The 13,008-nt window shown below is 36.9% G+C and overlaps 4 protein-coding genes across 4 annotated transcripts in view; 2 read left to right on the top strand and 2 right to left on the bottom strand.

Annotated features, from left to right (window-relative positions):
- The first annotated feature begins 18 nt into the window (after positions 1 to 18).
- LOC149654451 (ATPase family gene 2 protein homolog A) overlaps positions 19 to 13,008 on the top strand; it is a 43,250-nt gene continuing 30,260 nt past the window's right edge. Inside the window, exons 1-12 of the mRNA XM_089845990.1 lie at positions 19 to 334; positions 416 to 748; positions 815 to 1,294; positions 1,361 to 1,493; positions 1,570 to 1,626; positions 1,694 to 1,943; positions 2,011 to 2,128; positions 2,199 to 2,326; positions 2,400 to 2,609; positions 2,665 to 2,798; positions 2,862 to 3,153; positions 3,223 to 4,019. Coding sequence (XP_089702116.1) covers positions 124 to 334; positions 416 to 748; positions 815 to 1,294; positions 1,361 to 1,493; positions 1,570 to 1,626; positions 1,694 to 1,943; positions 2,011 to 2,128; positions 2,199 to 2,326; positions 2,400 to 2,609; positions 2,665 to 2,798; positions 2,862 to 3,153; positions 3,223 to 3,423 — 2,547 coding nt within the window. The 5' untranslated portion in view covers positions 19 to 123 and the 3' untranslated portion in view covers positions 3,424 to 4,019. The remainder of the gene's footprint in view (positions 335 to 415; positions 749 to 814; positions 1,295 to 1,360; positions 1,494 to 1,569; positions 1,627 to 1,693; positions 1,944 to 2,010; positions 2,129 to 2,198; positions 2,327 to 2,399; positions 2,610 to 2,664; positions 2,799 to 2,861; positions 3,154 to 3,222; positions 4,020 to 13,008) is intronic.
- Positions 3,420 to 9,548, bottom strand: Oseg6 (intraflagellar transport protein Oseg6). Its single transcript, XM_089845983.1, has 23 exons — positions 9,385 to 9,548; positions 9,228 to 9,319; positions 9,103 to 9,168; positions 8,816 to 9,040; positions 8,523 to 8,733; positions 8,204 to 8,398; positions 8,041 to 8,132; positions 7,731 to 7,971; positions 7,443 to 7,664; positions 7,262 to 7,384; positions 6,976 to 7,206; positions 6,643 to 6,914; positions 6,202 to 6,582; positions 6,087 to 6,141; positions 5,949 to 6,019; positions 5,801 to 5,876; positions 5,183 to 5,731; positions 4,750 to 5,118; positions 4,586 to 4,667; positions 4,365 to 4,515; positions 4,180 to 4,303; positions 4,032 to 4,108; positions 3,420 to 3,735 (listed from the first exon to the last, which is right to left on the bottom strand). Exons 1-23 carry the CDS (start codon positions 9,388 to 9,390, stop codon positions 3,624 to 3,626), a joined length of 4,023 nt encoding a protein of 1,340 aa, XP_089702109.1. The 5' UTR covers positions 9,391 to 9,548; the 3' UTR covers positions 3,420 to 3,623.
- Positions 10,106 to 11,856, top strand: LOC149654456 (polyprenol dehydrogenase-like). Its single transcript, XM_089845999.1, has 7 exons — positions 10,106 to 10,275; positions 10,343 to 10,444; positions 10,504 to 10,575; positions 10,639 to 10,740; positions 10,812 to 11,019; positions 11,156 to 11,348; positions 11,427 to 11,856. The coding sequence occupies exons 1-7, from the start codon at positions 10,113 to 10,115 to the stop codon at positions 11,634 to 11,636; spliced, it is 1,050 nt and encodes a 349-aa protein (XP_089702125.1). The 5' UTR covers positions 10,106 to 10,112; the 3' UTR covers positions 11,637 to 11,856.
- On the bottom strand, positions 11,844 to 12,796 carry LOC149654455 (anaphase-promoting complex subunit 15B). Its single transcript, XM_089846007.1, has 5 exons — positions 12,482 to 12,796; positions 12,325 to 12,384; positions 12,143 to 12,182; positions 12,001 to 12,074; positions 11,844 to 11,929 (listed from the first exon to the last, which is right to left on the bottom strand). The coding sequence occupies exons 1-5, from the start codon at positions 12,602 to 12,604 to the stop codon at positions 11,918 to 11,920; spliced, it is 309 nt and encodes a 102-aa protein (XP_089702133.1). The 5' UTR covers positions 12,605 to 12,796; the 3' UTR covers positions 11,844 to 11,917.

Here is a 13,008-nt window from a genome sequence, read left to right as displayed (position 1 = left end):
TTTTAGCCAAGAACTGTCTGCTCCAAGGTCTGCAGAGAGTCAGAGACAGGCGATTGTGATTAAGAACGTGTGTGGGCTTCAACTTGTATTTTAATTGTTCTACCCTATTAATTTTAATTAAAAATGACACCAAGGTCGAAAAGTAACAAAGATAAAGCTGATTGGTATGAATGCGTAGTTTGTCAGTTAATTTTAAGTTCGAAAGATGTAATTTTACACAATGCATCGTGCGAAACCGCCATGAGCCAAGGCCTAAATTGTCAAAATACGTTGAACCACGGATATATTAAAAACCACGTGTTTTACGCTCAACAAGTGGAAGTGTCTACTAAAGGTAAAATAACCGTTGTTATCATAGTTTTCTGTGAATTTCTCGTATATTAGGGGTTAGTTAACGATTTAACGTATAAAATAGGCGATGTCATTAAGGAATTACCACAATTGACACGAAAGTCAATTGCATTACTGCACCCAAGTGCTATGAAATTCTGTCATATTGGGATTGGGAATCGCGTATTTTTACAAGGGAATGGCTTTGAAATGTTGGCTATAGCCTGGCCATCACAGAGTATAAATCCTGGTTCAATATCTATCATTAATAATGAACCAAAAGAGAAAAACTTAATCACTGTTCAAAACTATATGGGCCAAATTTCTGATGCTATTGAAATTACATTAAAAATACATCATGAACTACAATCTAATATAAACGGGGAAGCTCTAAGTAGACAATTCATTATTCAAAATAGTAAGTTAATTTCGGTTGCAACATAAAAAGAGCTCACTTTTAACACAATGCTGCATATAATTTAAGGCTATTTTTGCATTAAACCTGGTTCAACTTTAAATTGCAATTTCTTTGGGGAAATTACTTCAGCCACTGTAGAGTCCATTTCGGATGGAATCAATATATATAACGAACCAAATGATATATCTGATATGATGCAAAATTTGAATATTTCTATAACTGAATGCAATTCCGAAAAAATGGAATCACCATTAACCCCTCAACGTTCTCGAAATGTACAAAGCCCCATGAGCCCTCAGCAGGATATGTTAAAAAACTACAAAATTGTTGAATCAATGATAAATTCTGAAAATTCAACCAAAAGTTATCGATATTTTTGCGTAACATTGGATACTAAAATCAAAATTGAAAAACGAGAACCAGTTTCGAAAATTGAACATAATACTATATTTTATGAGACAATTGGTGGCTTGGATAAGGAGTTGAATGTTCTACAGAATCAATTCGATTTGTTTTACAACGATACTGAAATTCTTTCAAACTATGGTATGCGTTATGGTAAAATGCATTACAATTGCTTGCATTGTAATGTTTCAAAATGAAATCCTTCAGGTGTTGACCCTCCACGAGGTATTTTATTATTTGGTCCAACTGGTACTGGTAAAACGTTAATCTTGAAAGCAGTAGCCAATGAATTACGGGGGGTTAACGTAATCAATCTCAAACCATCTGAATTATTTAGCAAGTACGTCATTCATTGCTATTGCACCTTAAGTTACAACGCAGTATTCAGTTTTAACACGTTATAAACACAAAAACAGATTTTATGGAGAAACTGAACGAAAACTGAAAGAATTCTTTGAAAATTCAGTAAAAATGTTAGACTTCGTTCCCTTAGCAAAATCTTAATTAGTTTTAATTAAAAAATTTAACTGTCATAATTAGGGCACCTAGTCTCTTGATAATAGATGAAATAGACGTTATATGCGACAAGGGTGAAAAATCGAGTGATTTAGAACGTAGAATATTTTCATCTTTACTTGGATTGATTGATAATTTGAAATCGAGCCATTCTAAGGTGTTAATTTTGGCAACCACAAACAGAATCGATGTTATAAATTTAGCTCTAAGGCAACCCGGTAGATTTGATAAAGAAATTGAAATACCGGTGCCAAACGCGACAGCTAGATACCACGTGAGACTGTTAGATGTTAAAATGTTTGAACAGTACCAAATCATTGACAGAGAGTTTTCCCATGTAGATTTTAACCAAACAATTAATCAGCATCCCACACAATCTTTCTAAAGATGATATTGAGAGTGTCTCTGAAAATTTACATAGTTATACTGGTGCTGATATTGCTTGTTTAATACGTCAAGGTAATGAATACCCAACCAATTAATTTAATTTTAATTTCGGGTTATAGTAACGTAATTAAAACTAATTTAGCTGGGGAAATCGTTACAAACTCAAATAATAGTTTAACTAATGTTAAAATAACTAAGAACGAATTGTTACAAGCCTCCAGAATCATAAAACCAACAGCTATGAAAGAAGTTACTATTGAAGTACCCAAAGTTAGTCCCTCACTTCTGCTACTCTGACAAGTTGTTTGTTGAACGTGTTAAGAAATCTCTTTAAAACTTTTAGGTTTTATGGTCCGATATTGGTGGCATGATTGACGTGAAACATAGATTAAAACAGGCCATAGAATGGCCATTAAAACACCCCGAGTCTTTTAAAAGGTTGGGTGTTAAAGCACCCAGAGGTTTACTCATGTATGGACCGCCTGGATGCTCCAAAACAATGATAGCAAAAGCGTTAGCGACCGAAAGTGGCTTGAATTTTCTTGCCATTAAGGTGACTTTGGTTAGAACTTTCTTAAGGAAGAATTGCTGATGCAATAATTTTGTAGGGACCAGAGTTATTTAACAAATGGGTTGGTGAATCAGAACGGGCTGTAAGGGAACTTTTTCGTAAAGCTAAAGCCGCAGCACCTTCTGTCATATTTTTTGACGAAATTGACGCTTTAGCTGGCGAAAGGGGAAGGTTTGTTAATTAATTAAAAAGATATAATTAACGTATCTTAACTATATTTTAACATTAATTAAGTTCGAGCGGTGGTACAAACGTTGGAAATCGTGTTTTGGCTCAATTATTAACGGAGATTGATGGTGTTGAGCTTTTGGAAGGTGTTACGATTATCGCGGCCACTAATAGACCAGATATGATTGATAAGGCCTTATTGCGACCAGGGAGACTGGACAGTATCATATACGTACCATTACCTGATACCGAAACGCGTCAAGAAATATTGCAAATACAGTTCAATAAAATGCCAATCGCATCTGACGTTAAAATTGACCATTTGGTTCAGTCTACTCAGGGTTATTCCGGAGCTGAGGTTGGATTGGGTTGACTTTGTTTTTCAGAATTGTCGCGTTGGACACGTACTGATTTGAAAATATTTCAGATCGTGGCGTTATGTCAGGAAGCTGGTTTAGCCGCATTATCTGAAAGCTTAGATTCTACGGAGATATGCGCGAGTCATTTTGAAAAAGCGTTGAATTATGTTAAACCACGCACTTCTAAAGAAACTTTAAAATTTTACGAAGAATATTACCGTAAAAATAATGTTGGTGTACCGACGAAAAAATTAAATAACCAAGATTGATTAACAATTTTTATTGAGTATTACATAATTGGTAAAACAAGTACTGTCCTCCTATAATTTAGCGGTTTACTACGTTGAATTTCAAAAATACTTCGTTTCATGGTAAATTGTAGGAAACCGCTAGATTATAGCACGTCCCATTAGTGTCGACAATTATTTGTAAGTATCAACAACGTGAATGTTTTCCTTTCTTTTCTAACTCATTCCTCTCCTTCAGGATACAAATATGGTTTGAGATCATGAATGATTTTCAAATCTTCGGCTTGAACTTTCTCTGAACACATTGGACACGACGACTCGGTTTCCAGGAGTCTGTCCATGAAAAACATGGTTTATTATTAGGCGAAACATTGAACATATGGTTAAAGGGAGCCATCGGAGGGTTTGCATTTCCCTCCCGCGGATTTCCGAGCCCTCTTCTAGCTACGAGGGGAGTGAATAGAAAGTATCCCCCCATGGCCACCTAGAACCAGGCTTCTCCCACAGAAAACTGAAACAAAGTTGGACGTGCAGATTCAGCGCCACAAAAGTGCAGCGTCGAAATTTGAAACGAATAGGCAGACTGGCTAGCATACCCTCCGGTGGCTCCCTTTAAGGTATTGTCTTACGCTTGGAAATGCGTTGCTATGGCCGGGAAGTTGCAGTTAGGGCACGATGTGATGCCTTCTTTAACAATATGCCAACCCTAAACCGCGTAGTGTACCGTGGCTTTAAAACATGTTAATGGGTAATTAGGATTGGAACTACTTTTCTTACGGTAATGATGCAAAATGGAATGTTATTCCGACATTCAATACAGGAAAGCTCCGATTGTGTCAGAGTATTGTCGCAATAGGGACAAGGTGACGTCTCTTCGTCTTCTTCCGCTTTTTGCGGTTTTCTTTGTGACAAAATTCACAAAATTATCGTTAAGGTTAGGCTTATTTCAGTACTTAACATACCTGACAATTCCCTCAATCTTTTTCTTGTATTTGAGATCAATTTGATTGCGATATTCGGGTCGCATTAACATGGCCGCGTAACTAAAGGCGGATTTTTTCAGACCGGCTTTGTGACATTCGATGACAGTCGACGTTAAAATAGGCACAACGTCTTTGATTTTTAAGTTTGAATTAGCTTACGATGTTAATTCTAACGGGTCGTTGCGAAGTAGGATACTTACGGGACGGGAATTTACTTATGTTGTTCGCGATGCGTATTAGCATTCTTGCACCCTTAAGGTCGTCCCCACGTCGAACGTGAATCTACATTGCACGTGACACATACGTACATCGATAAATTTGTATAAGTAGTTCAGGAAAAAGGTAGGTAGGTAGGTAGGTATACCTTGACAAGAATGTAGCTATGCAATATCATTAGATTTGCATACATCTCGGACGGAATTTTGATTCGTTGCTTCTGCAATTCTTTGTACATACTGAAGAGGACATCGTGTGCGTTACGATAATTGCCAGCATTCTGTTCCTCTCTCGCGATAATAATTGCCGTTTTTGCCGCATCTCGGTAATGTTTCAAAGCCATGTATAATCGGAATAAGTATTTGAAGTCTTTGGGTACGCCATCAGTTTCCCCCATAAGATACTCTATGACCTGACGCGTCAATTGGTCATCTTGCGCTTGACCCACCGCTTCTATCGCTAATTGCATGGCTTGACCATCGTCGCTTCCCATGGAACGTAGTAAATATTTAACAGCCTGTTAAAAGTTAATAGGACATTGAGTTTTATTCAAGGGTCGGCCATTTTTATGGTGGATCGACCTTTTTGTGTTGACCACATCGAAAAAAGAATTTCCCAGCTTTCAAATAATTTTTCTCGTTTTCATAAAAAATTGCGATGCTGTGCAAGTCTTCTTTACTTGCGTCATCACCGACTGCTTCAGCGTAAATATCCATTTTACCCGTTGATTGAGATAATTGAAAGGCTTCATTGTTGCATTTTGACATAACTAAAAACTGAATGGCCGACGTCATGTCGTTCAAACGTTGAAAAAATCTAGCGACCATCTTGGCACCTTCGACGGATTTAGTTTCTTTCACTAATTTAACAGATTCCTCGGGGTTATTCAGATGGTCAAGTTGTATTCTAATGACGCTTTCGTAATCTCTGGCTACTAAATATGCTTTGGCAGCGTCGCTGTAATATCCTTCGTTTTCTCGGGCTTTGGCGTACTGAGAATGTATCTTGGCTGAGGTGATGTTTGGTAGCAAATCACCGACTTTCTTCCAGTTTTTCAATTTGATTAGTAAAGCTGCCGCTTTATCGAAATAGGAACCGTTTTCGTATAAGATTGCGGCTTCGGCGTATTGCTAATATAGTTCCCATCAAAAGTAAATTATCGTAATTTGTACGAAACGCGTGTCGAGTCGATTGATTACCTTCATGTTGTCCAAAATTTCGGCACACTCTTTCTTCAGGATTTTGTTGTTACTTTCCATCGCAATTTGAACACCCCTTATGTGTTAAAATTATCGGTGTTTTTCAATTAGTGTTTATGAATCTTTTCCCCAAATACGTTATACTTACTTTCTTATGTTTCCACATCGTAACGAAGTCCTCGCGATACCAGAGAGGCAAGCTTTATTCTGGTCTTCGTTCTGTTAAAATTACCAACAAGTGGTTAAGAATTAAATGTATCGGACACTTCCGTTAGTAGTACCGCACCTCGTTATTTGTTAAACCCTTTTCGTAGTGATTTAAAGCGTTGACATAATCACCCCTGTACCATGATTTTAAGTTGCGATTATAGGGGCTTAATACTGGTATAGTTTTTACTTACACAAACTCCAATTGTTGAGCGTACTCCCTGGATATATAGGGTACTTGATCAGGGTCTAATTTTTTAGCCAATTGTAAAGCTTGGTCCCAGTGTAGAAGGTCGCGTCGCATTTCCAAGGCGGCGACTGGATTGGTAGACGATAAGTAAAGATCTTGGGCCAAGTTAAAGTTGCCGTTAAACGTGGCTAAATGCCCGGACAATAATTGTCGGTCTTCGATGGACTTTACGTTTTGTAGGGACCAAACCATTCCAACATCTCCGATATGTTGGTACACTCTAATGGCTAAATCAATGTCCAAATTGTACATTGTACTTTTAGCCAATGTTTCCCAGTCCTCTTTCTTGTTTAAGAGTTGACATATTGTCCAGGCTTCGCGAAATCTGCCGGTAATTGTCCGATGTATTTGATATTGTACAATATTAACAGTTAGATTCTATTACCTATGAATTTTGAGCGTTTTATCCAGCGCTTCTCTGAGTTCAACTTGAGTGAAGTCTTTAATTTTATCACCCAATTGGTGCGTTGACAGCATTAAAGCTGAGGTTTTACCCCCTGGCGTTTGCGAAGTCAATTCCCCATTGTACAACACTAAAGGTCGATGACCAGTGGTCAATTTCGTAGTCCCGGCTAGTTCAACCTTCGGACCTTCGATCGTTTCTCGCGCGTAGACAAAAGTGTAGATTTGAGTGTCGTCATACAAAACAAAAACATCCTGTTGATTGCCCCTGCATTAAGTACTTGAGTTCCGGAATTGATTACAAGTACTTAATTACCTTATCCAATGGCCATACATCCCATAAACATCCCTTGACCACTTTAGGTAAATTTGGTATCTCGGTCAAGTGGTCATTAACCGGATTGTAAATATAACCATCTTGTTTGTCGTCTACGATAAATATCCTGGTTCCTGATGGATCAGCGCTTAGTTTTTGGATACCAGTTGGATGTCGGTATTCGTTAACTAATTGCCAATCTTCAAGCAAGAAAAATTGCAAGGACCCTGTCTGTGTTAACGAAAAATTAGACGCAATGTAACACGTTGTTTTTTCATGTCCTTACAGATGTCCCGTAAATTAAGAAATCGGTTGTCATATCATGACATTTTATCTTAATATTGTTGTAATCACCGTCTGGGAATAAGCAAGATTCTCTTTCTTCGGAGTCCGTGTAATCACCCTCGATCTAGGTAAGTTTAGTTAGAAATGGGCGTAGGTATTTGGATTGGTTGCGTTTATCGTACCATGTGTAGCTGAATTTTGCCCTCAAAGAGAGCAGCCGCGTAATCGGAGTTCATTTTAAGACATTGTACAGTTCCTAAGTACTCCCGATCTCTCAATGGCATACCACCTTTATTCCCCAACCCATAAAACCAAGCCCGGTTGTTCATACCAACCGCTAAGTGGTACAAACCCATTGCCACGAAACCCGGTTCGATATCGACGCGAAAAACAGTCGGGGAGTCCTTAATTGAAGAGTATTCCCAGTTAGAACTTGAAATTAACCTTTTACAAGTAAGTACTTAGCTCACTTGTTCAAGGACATTTGCGACTGTCACTTCCAGTAACGAAGTTAACATGGCGTACTTGGGCCCGAAACTATCTCCCAATATCGGTAGTTTAGTTAAATACACGTAAACAGACCCTGTACCTCCCGCCACCGATAGTAATTGTCCGTCCTCGGTCCATTCTAACCATTCCAATTCCTGTTCTTCGTCAACCGCGATGATAGATTGAACTTCTTCCAAATCATTCAGGTCGTAGATTTTTATGCTATTCGCGTACAATTACCATAGCAGTTGGAAAAGTGATAGGACAGTGTTTAAAAGCAAGTTTTATTACGTGTTGTCGCCGCATGATGCCACTTTGTTTTGTTGTAAACAAACGGACATATGACTTAAATGGTCCCGATGGCAACGAATTTGAGATAATTCCTAATTACGTTTATCTTTATTTTTAATTGCAAATTAAATAAGATGAAGCCAACAAAATGAATTGGACGTACTTGTCCAATGTCTTTCATATTAGTTGAGATGGTTATAAAATATCCGTTTGAGAAACCCAATAGGATGTTGGAATCCCCGAACCATTTGTAATCTACAATGCTACCATACCTATCTTGAAACGCCAAAACAATCGGGTTCTCTGGATCGTAGATGTTTAGCAAATACAACGTTTTCTTCCCCAAAATCAGGCTGACCTAAGTTACAAAGGTATTCAACCCTTCAGTATCGCGGAACCAAAGTACCCTACGCGCCTGCGCCTGAAATTTCACCCCCCCCCGTTCTTTGTCCCCCTTAATTCAGTTGTAACGTCGACTATACCGTGTTTTCGCCTGAACCCTTTTCATCTTGCCTCATACTTGAAAACTGAACCAAAGACGGTTCAGACTTGAGGGACGCCTGACAAACAGTGTCACCGTCTTGGTTACTGACAGTTAACATTTTATCTTCCCCCACTAATGCCAAGTAGTTCTGTTTACTCCAGGCACCAAACGAAATTCGCCTACTGTGTTTGCCAAGTACTGGAACCTTTCTAAAGAAAAAACAACCCCAAACCTTATATGTTAATTACAATCCTCTAATTTACAAAAATTACATGTTAAAATTGTAAACACCTTGACGTTCTATGATTATATATCAGTAAATTTCCCTTGGCCGTTCCAATAGCCAAAACTGGACCAGTAACTGACCATAGGAGCAAAGATAACGCGTCCCTGAGTCCAGTATCCACTTGGGTTATCCTTTGAGTATTTGAATCCCAGATGATTAAAATTGGGGATCTGTCATTGATAATTCCCAGTATGTCCCCATCTTTGTCCCATGACATTCCCACGCACATTCTGAAATAAATTACCGCCGTAATTAACTTCTAATTACCATTAATTTTAAAAAGTATTTATACCCTGATAAACTAATTTGATCGCGTTTTTCGCCATGACGATCGTATATGTTAACACATTGATCATACCTGTAAAATTTTAATTTAATTACTAACGTTAATTATTAATGTAATTATTCTAAACATACCCTGTGGTAATTAAATAATTTCCATTTGAAAGCTGCCAGGTGAAAAATACCGGACCGCTGCCGTGCGTTCGTTCCGGGACCGTGAAAACGCGCTAGAAAATTTAATTAGTTTATAATAAATTTAATTAACATTATATTAATTACTGATTTAACTTACTTTCATGGTAAATCGTATTAAAAATTGAAAGACACTTGTCTACAAACGTGACATTGGCGCGCTATTTATTTGCAAACACGCCGTCTCTAAGGCAACGCCATCATTCTTTGCGTAAAATTATGTGAGGTTCCCAAGTCACTTGTCCCTATGGTACGCGCGTCTGTGTGGAGTCAAGTCAGGAAAGCTAAACCGGTCTGACGCTTTACTTAATGTCGCTTGTCCCTAAGGGCTAAGTAAAATATATAGGAATCTTAACCCACGTTAATACCATTGACTTTAGTGCAAAGAGACATGGTAAATTGTCTCTACTACTATAGCTTGTCCATATATGAAGTCAATATACAGATTATGTTGTACTGAAAGGTGACATCGTAAAATGGTAATTTTTGTAATAATTATTTAATTATAGTACAAAATTAGTTTTAATTGCGTGGGAAGGAAATTTAATTTTAATTATTTTTAGTAATTTCATTTATAAAAGTCTGAGAATGAATATTATTATAGAGAAAACCAATATTTTTAATAAAATTTCTCAAGTTAAGTTGTCAAAAAACCAGTTTGGTTCTCAATGAAGCGTCAAGTTATCTTGTTTAAGGAAATGCACTTGAAGAAAATAGTTTATTCGAGTTCGTTTACTTCTTCTCTAAGAAGTGACACGCGAACGAGCGAAAAAACTCAAAAAAACAGTCAATTTAAATCGGCTTAATTAAATTTAATTAAGGATTTAAATGGCTTTGGACACTCAGAAAGTGTACAAATACATTTTCAATGCCTGGTCGTTGTTTTTATTATGGGTAATCGGCGGTGTTTATATCCCTAAAGAGTATTTTAATCGAAAAACCGCTAAATTACGTGGATTACCCGATAATAAAGAGTGGGAAAAGGATATCGGTAATTTAAATAAGCCTCCTTAATTACACTTTGAAGCGGCGTAATTGGTAACTTAATTTGTTTTCAGTTGGAAGAAAAGGACAAGTGGCCGTGGTGACAGGTGGAACAAGAGGAATTGGATACGTACTTGTCAAGAAATTGTTGACAGCGGGTGTACACGTGATAGTTGGTCAGTTTAATTTTAATTAATTTTAGGAAGTTTTCTTTAATTAGTTTTATTGTTAATAGGTTCGTCAAGTTCCGAGGAAAGTCGATTAAAAATTGAAGAAAGTTTAAAGAAAGAAGTAGAAAATGCCAATCGTACGTTTTTATTACTTAATTTTTTTAATTTTAATTAAAATTAATTGTTAATCTTAATTATAGTTCAAATATTGCATCTGGATTTATCCTCCATGTCTTCCGTCACTGATTTCGTGAAAAAGTTGACAGATTCCAATCAACCCATAAATCTTTTAATTAATAATGGTAATTAAATCGCGTTAATTAATTAAGCAATTTAATTTTAATTATTACGTTTATATTTGAATCTACTCTAGCTGGGATTATGTTCGTACCCTATCACGAAACCGAGGACCAATTTGAGTCACATTTCTCCGTCAACTACGCCGGACATTGTCTGTTGACAAAATTACTTTTACCCAAGTTGAATGATTGTGGAACTGACCAACTACGTTCCCGAATTGTTAACGTTACTTCCTGCGTTGCCGCTGTTAGCAAAATTGTCCTCAATGATCTACAAGGAAGGTGCGTAAAGATTCTGTTGTATATACTGGGTGTTTCACATTTATAGCGGTCAACATCAATCTCTTAACACCCTGTCAGGGTTGACGCGTCATAATTTTCGAAAAATTTGGTCTAAAAAGTTGAGGAATTGTTTCAGGAAATATTATTCGCCGTATCACGCGTACATGCAATCAAAACTGGCCCAATTGATGTTCACCTACGCTCTTGATCGATATTTGGAGACGTCAAAGTACAAAGTGAGCGCGTATTGCGTCCATCCTGGAGTCGTTGATACCTCTCTTCATGAACATGTTTGGTGGGCTCCAAAATCAATCGCTCGACTTTACAAGGTATAACTACAACCTAACCAATCACCTTTCCCCGTATTATCTCCCTCTTTGAAAGTATCCTAACTTAAACTTCTTCAGACTCCCGAAGAAGGAGCCGACGCCATTTTAGCGGCAGTTTTTTCCGCTACTTTGGAAGGAAGTGGCGGAAAATACTTGGAGGATGGGAAAGTAACAAAATCTTGTCGTTATTCCTTGAAAACTGACATTCAGGACAAACTATGGACCGAAACTTGGAGTATTTTAGCTAAATGGGTTCCTGAAAACAGCCCAATTGCCTCGACTAGTTGAAAAGCTTCGACTCTACCGGAAATATTTGGGTTTAAAAATATGGTTCAGGCCCGCGTTCCTAAAGTTCTACAGGGTCAAGATGAGTTTTATGGATGGTGGTAAATCAATCTGGTTATGGTTAACTTTTTAAGTTATTTAATCGTAAATTAACGATGTTTAAGTATGAAAACACGTGTAGTGTTGATAATAAAGTGGTAAACACAGAAAGTTGGTAATAAAACTTTGAAATCTCTTTTTATTCAGTTAAATAAATACAAATTAATTAATTAAGTAGCTAGGTTTTAGTGAAACATCTGAAATTAAATTGATTCACATTAGTTTTTAATTTTTATCATTTAATTGATGAAATTAATTATAAACTAACGGGTGATTCTTCAATATCATCATTAAGTTCATCTTCTTCATCCTCATCATCATTAGATTCGCTTTCATTATCATCTAGGGATTCAAATTTGATTATTTTAATCAGAATTAAATATAATTTAAAATAATTAAATCTAACCAACCGTCATCGTCCTCGTCTTCTTCCTCCTCTTCATCATAATGCTATAAATTATGGATTAGTATGATAACCACAAACTGACCCCAAAATGAAACTAAAACTATACTGAATCGGTTTATTTACAGTCATATCCCCCCATGAGTTAATTATAGTTAATTAATAAGGCTTAATTAAGGTTAAATTTACCTCTGAAGCTGTCTTTCCTAGCGGTACAACATCACTGTCATTCTGGGCTATTGACGTTAGCTGTCAGATTCAGAAAAAAACATAGCCAAGGCTTAACAATTTTATTTAATATCTCCTTAAGTAAATTAATTTAGGCTTAAGTTTTAATTCAAATTACCCAATTTTGGTGCTCCTTTTCTAATTGGTTCAATTCCATTTCGTCATCACATGGCTTATCGACGCTGAACCATTGGGAATCCGTTACTTTAGGTAGCCATGATGGGAATGCAGGGGTAACCATTTTCCTACACTTGCTTATGATTATGATGAGCGTTAATTACGGACGGTAATTGCGACCTTTGATAGAGGTTGTCAGGTTAACTTTCACTATGAAATGGATCAAAATAGGTTCCAACTTGGTCCTTGGAACACCATTCAAGCAAAGGCCCAAGAATTGCTGCCAACTTTTGGATTTAAAATATAGGCTAATTTGGCCTATTATTTTTAATTTATTCCTCAGCGCTGTTTCCGGTGGGATAATTGGCCTAATTTTAGCCTACAACTAATAGTTCAAGTTTTAAATAAATCATAATTTTTTATCATCATTAAAAAGTGGGAAATGTAGGAGAGTAGGAGACCGGATTAAAACTTTAGATATTTTAGCCCATTTTGAGTTTTTGACAGCGTAAAATACGATCATCCGCT

The sequence above is a fragment of the Phalangium opilio genome, unplaced genomic scaffold, assembly GCF_054372755.1.
Source record: "Phalangium opilio isolate 3A_F unplaced genomic scaffold, DU_Popi_V2 ptg000079l_1, whole genome shotgun sequence".
NCBI lineage: Eukaryota > Metazoa > Arthropoda > Arachnida > Opiliones > Phalangiidae > Phalangium > Phalangium opilio.
The sequence above is the reverse complement of the archived record's forward strand: the minus strand, read 5'-3'. Positions and strand labels throughout refer to the sequence as shown.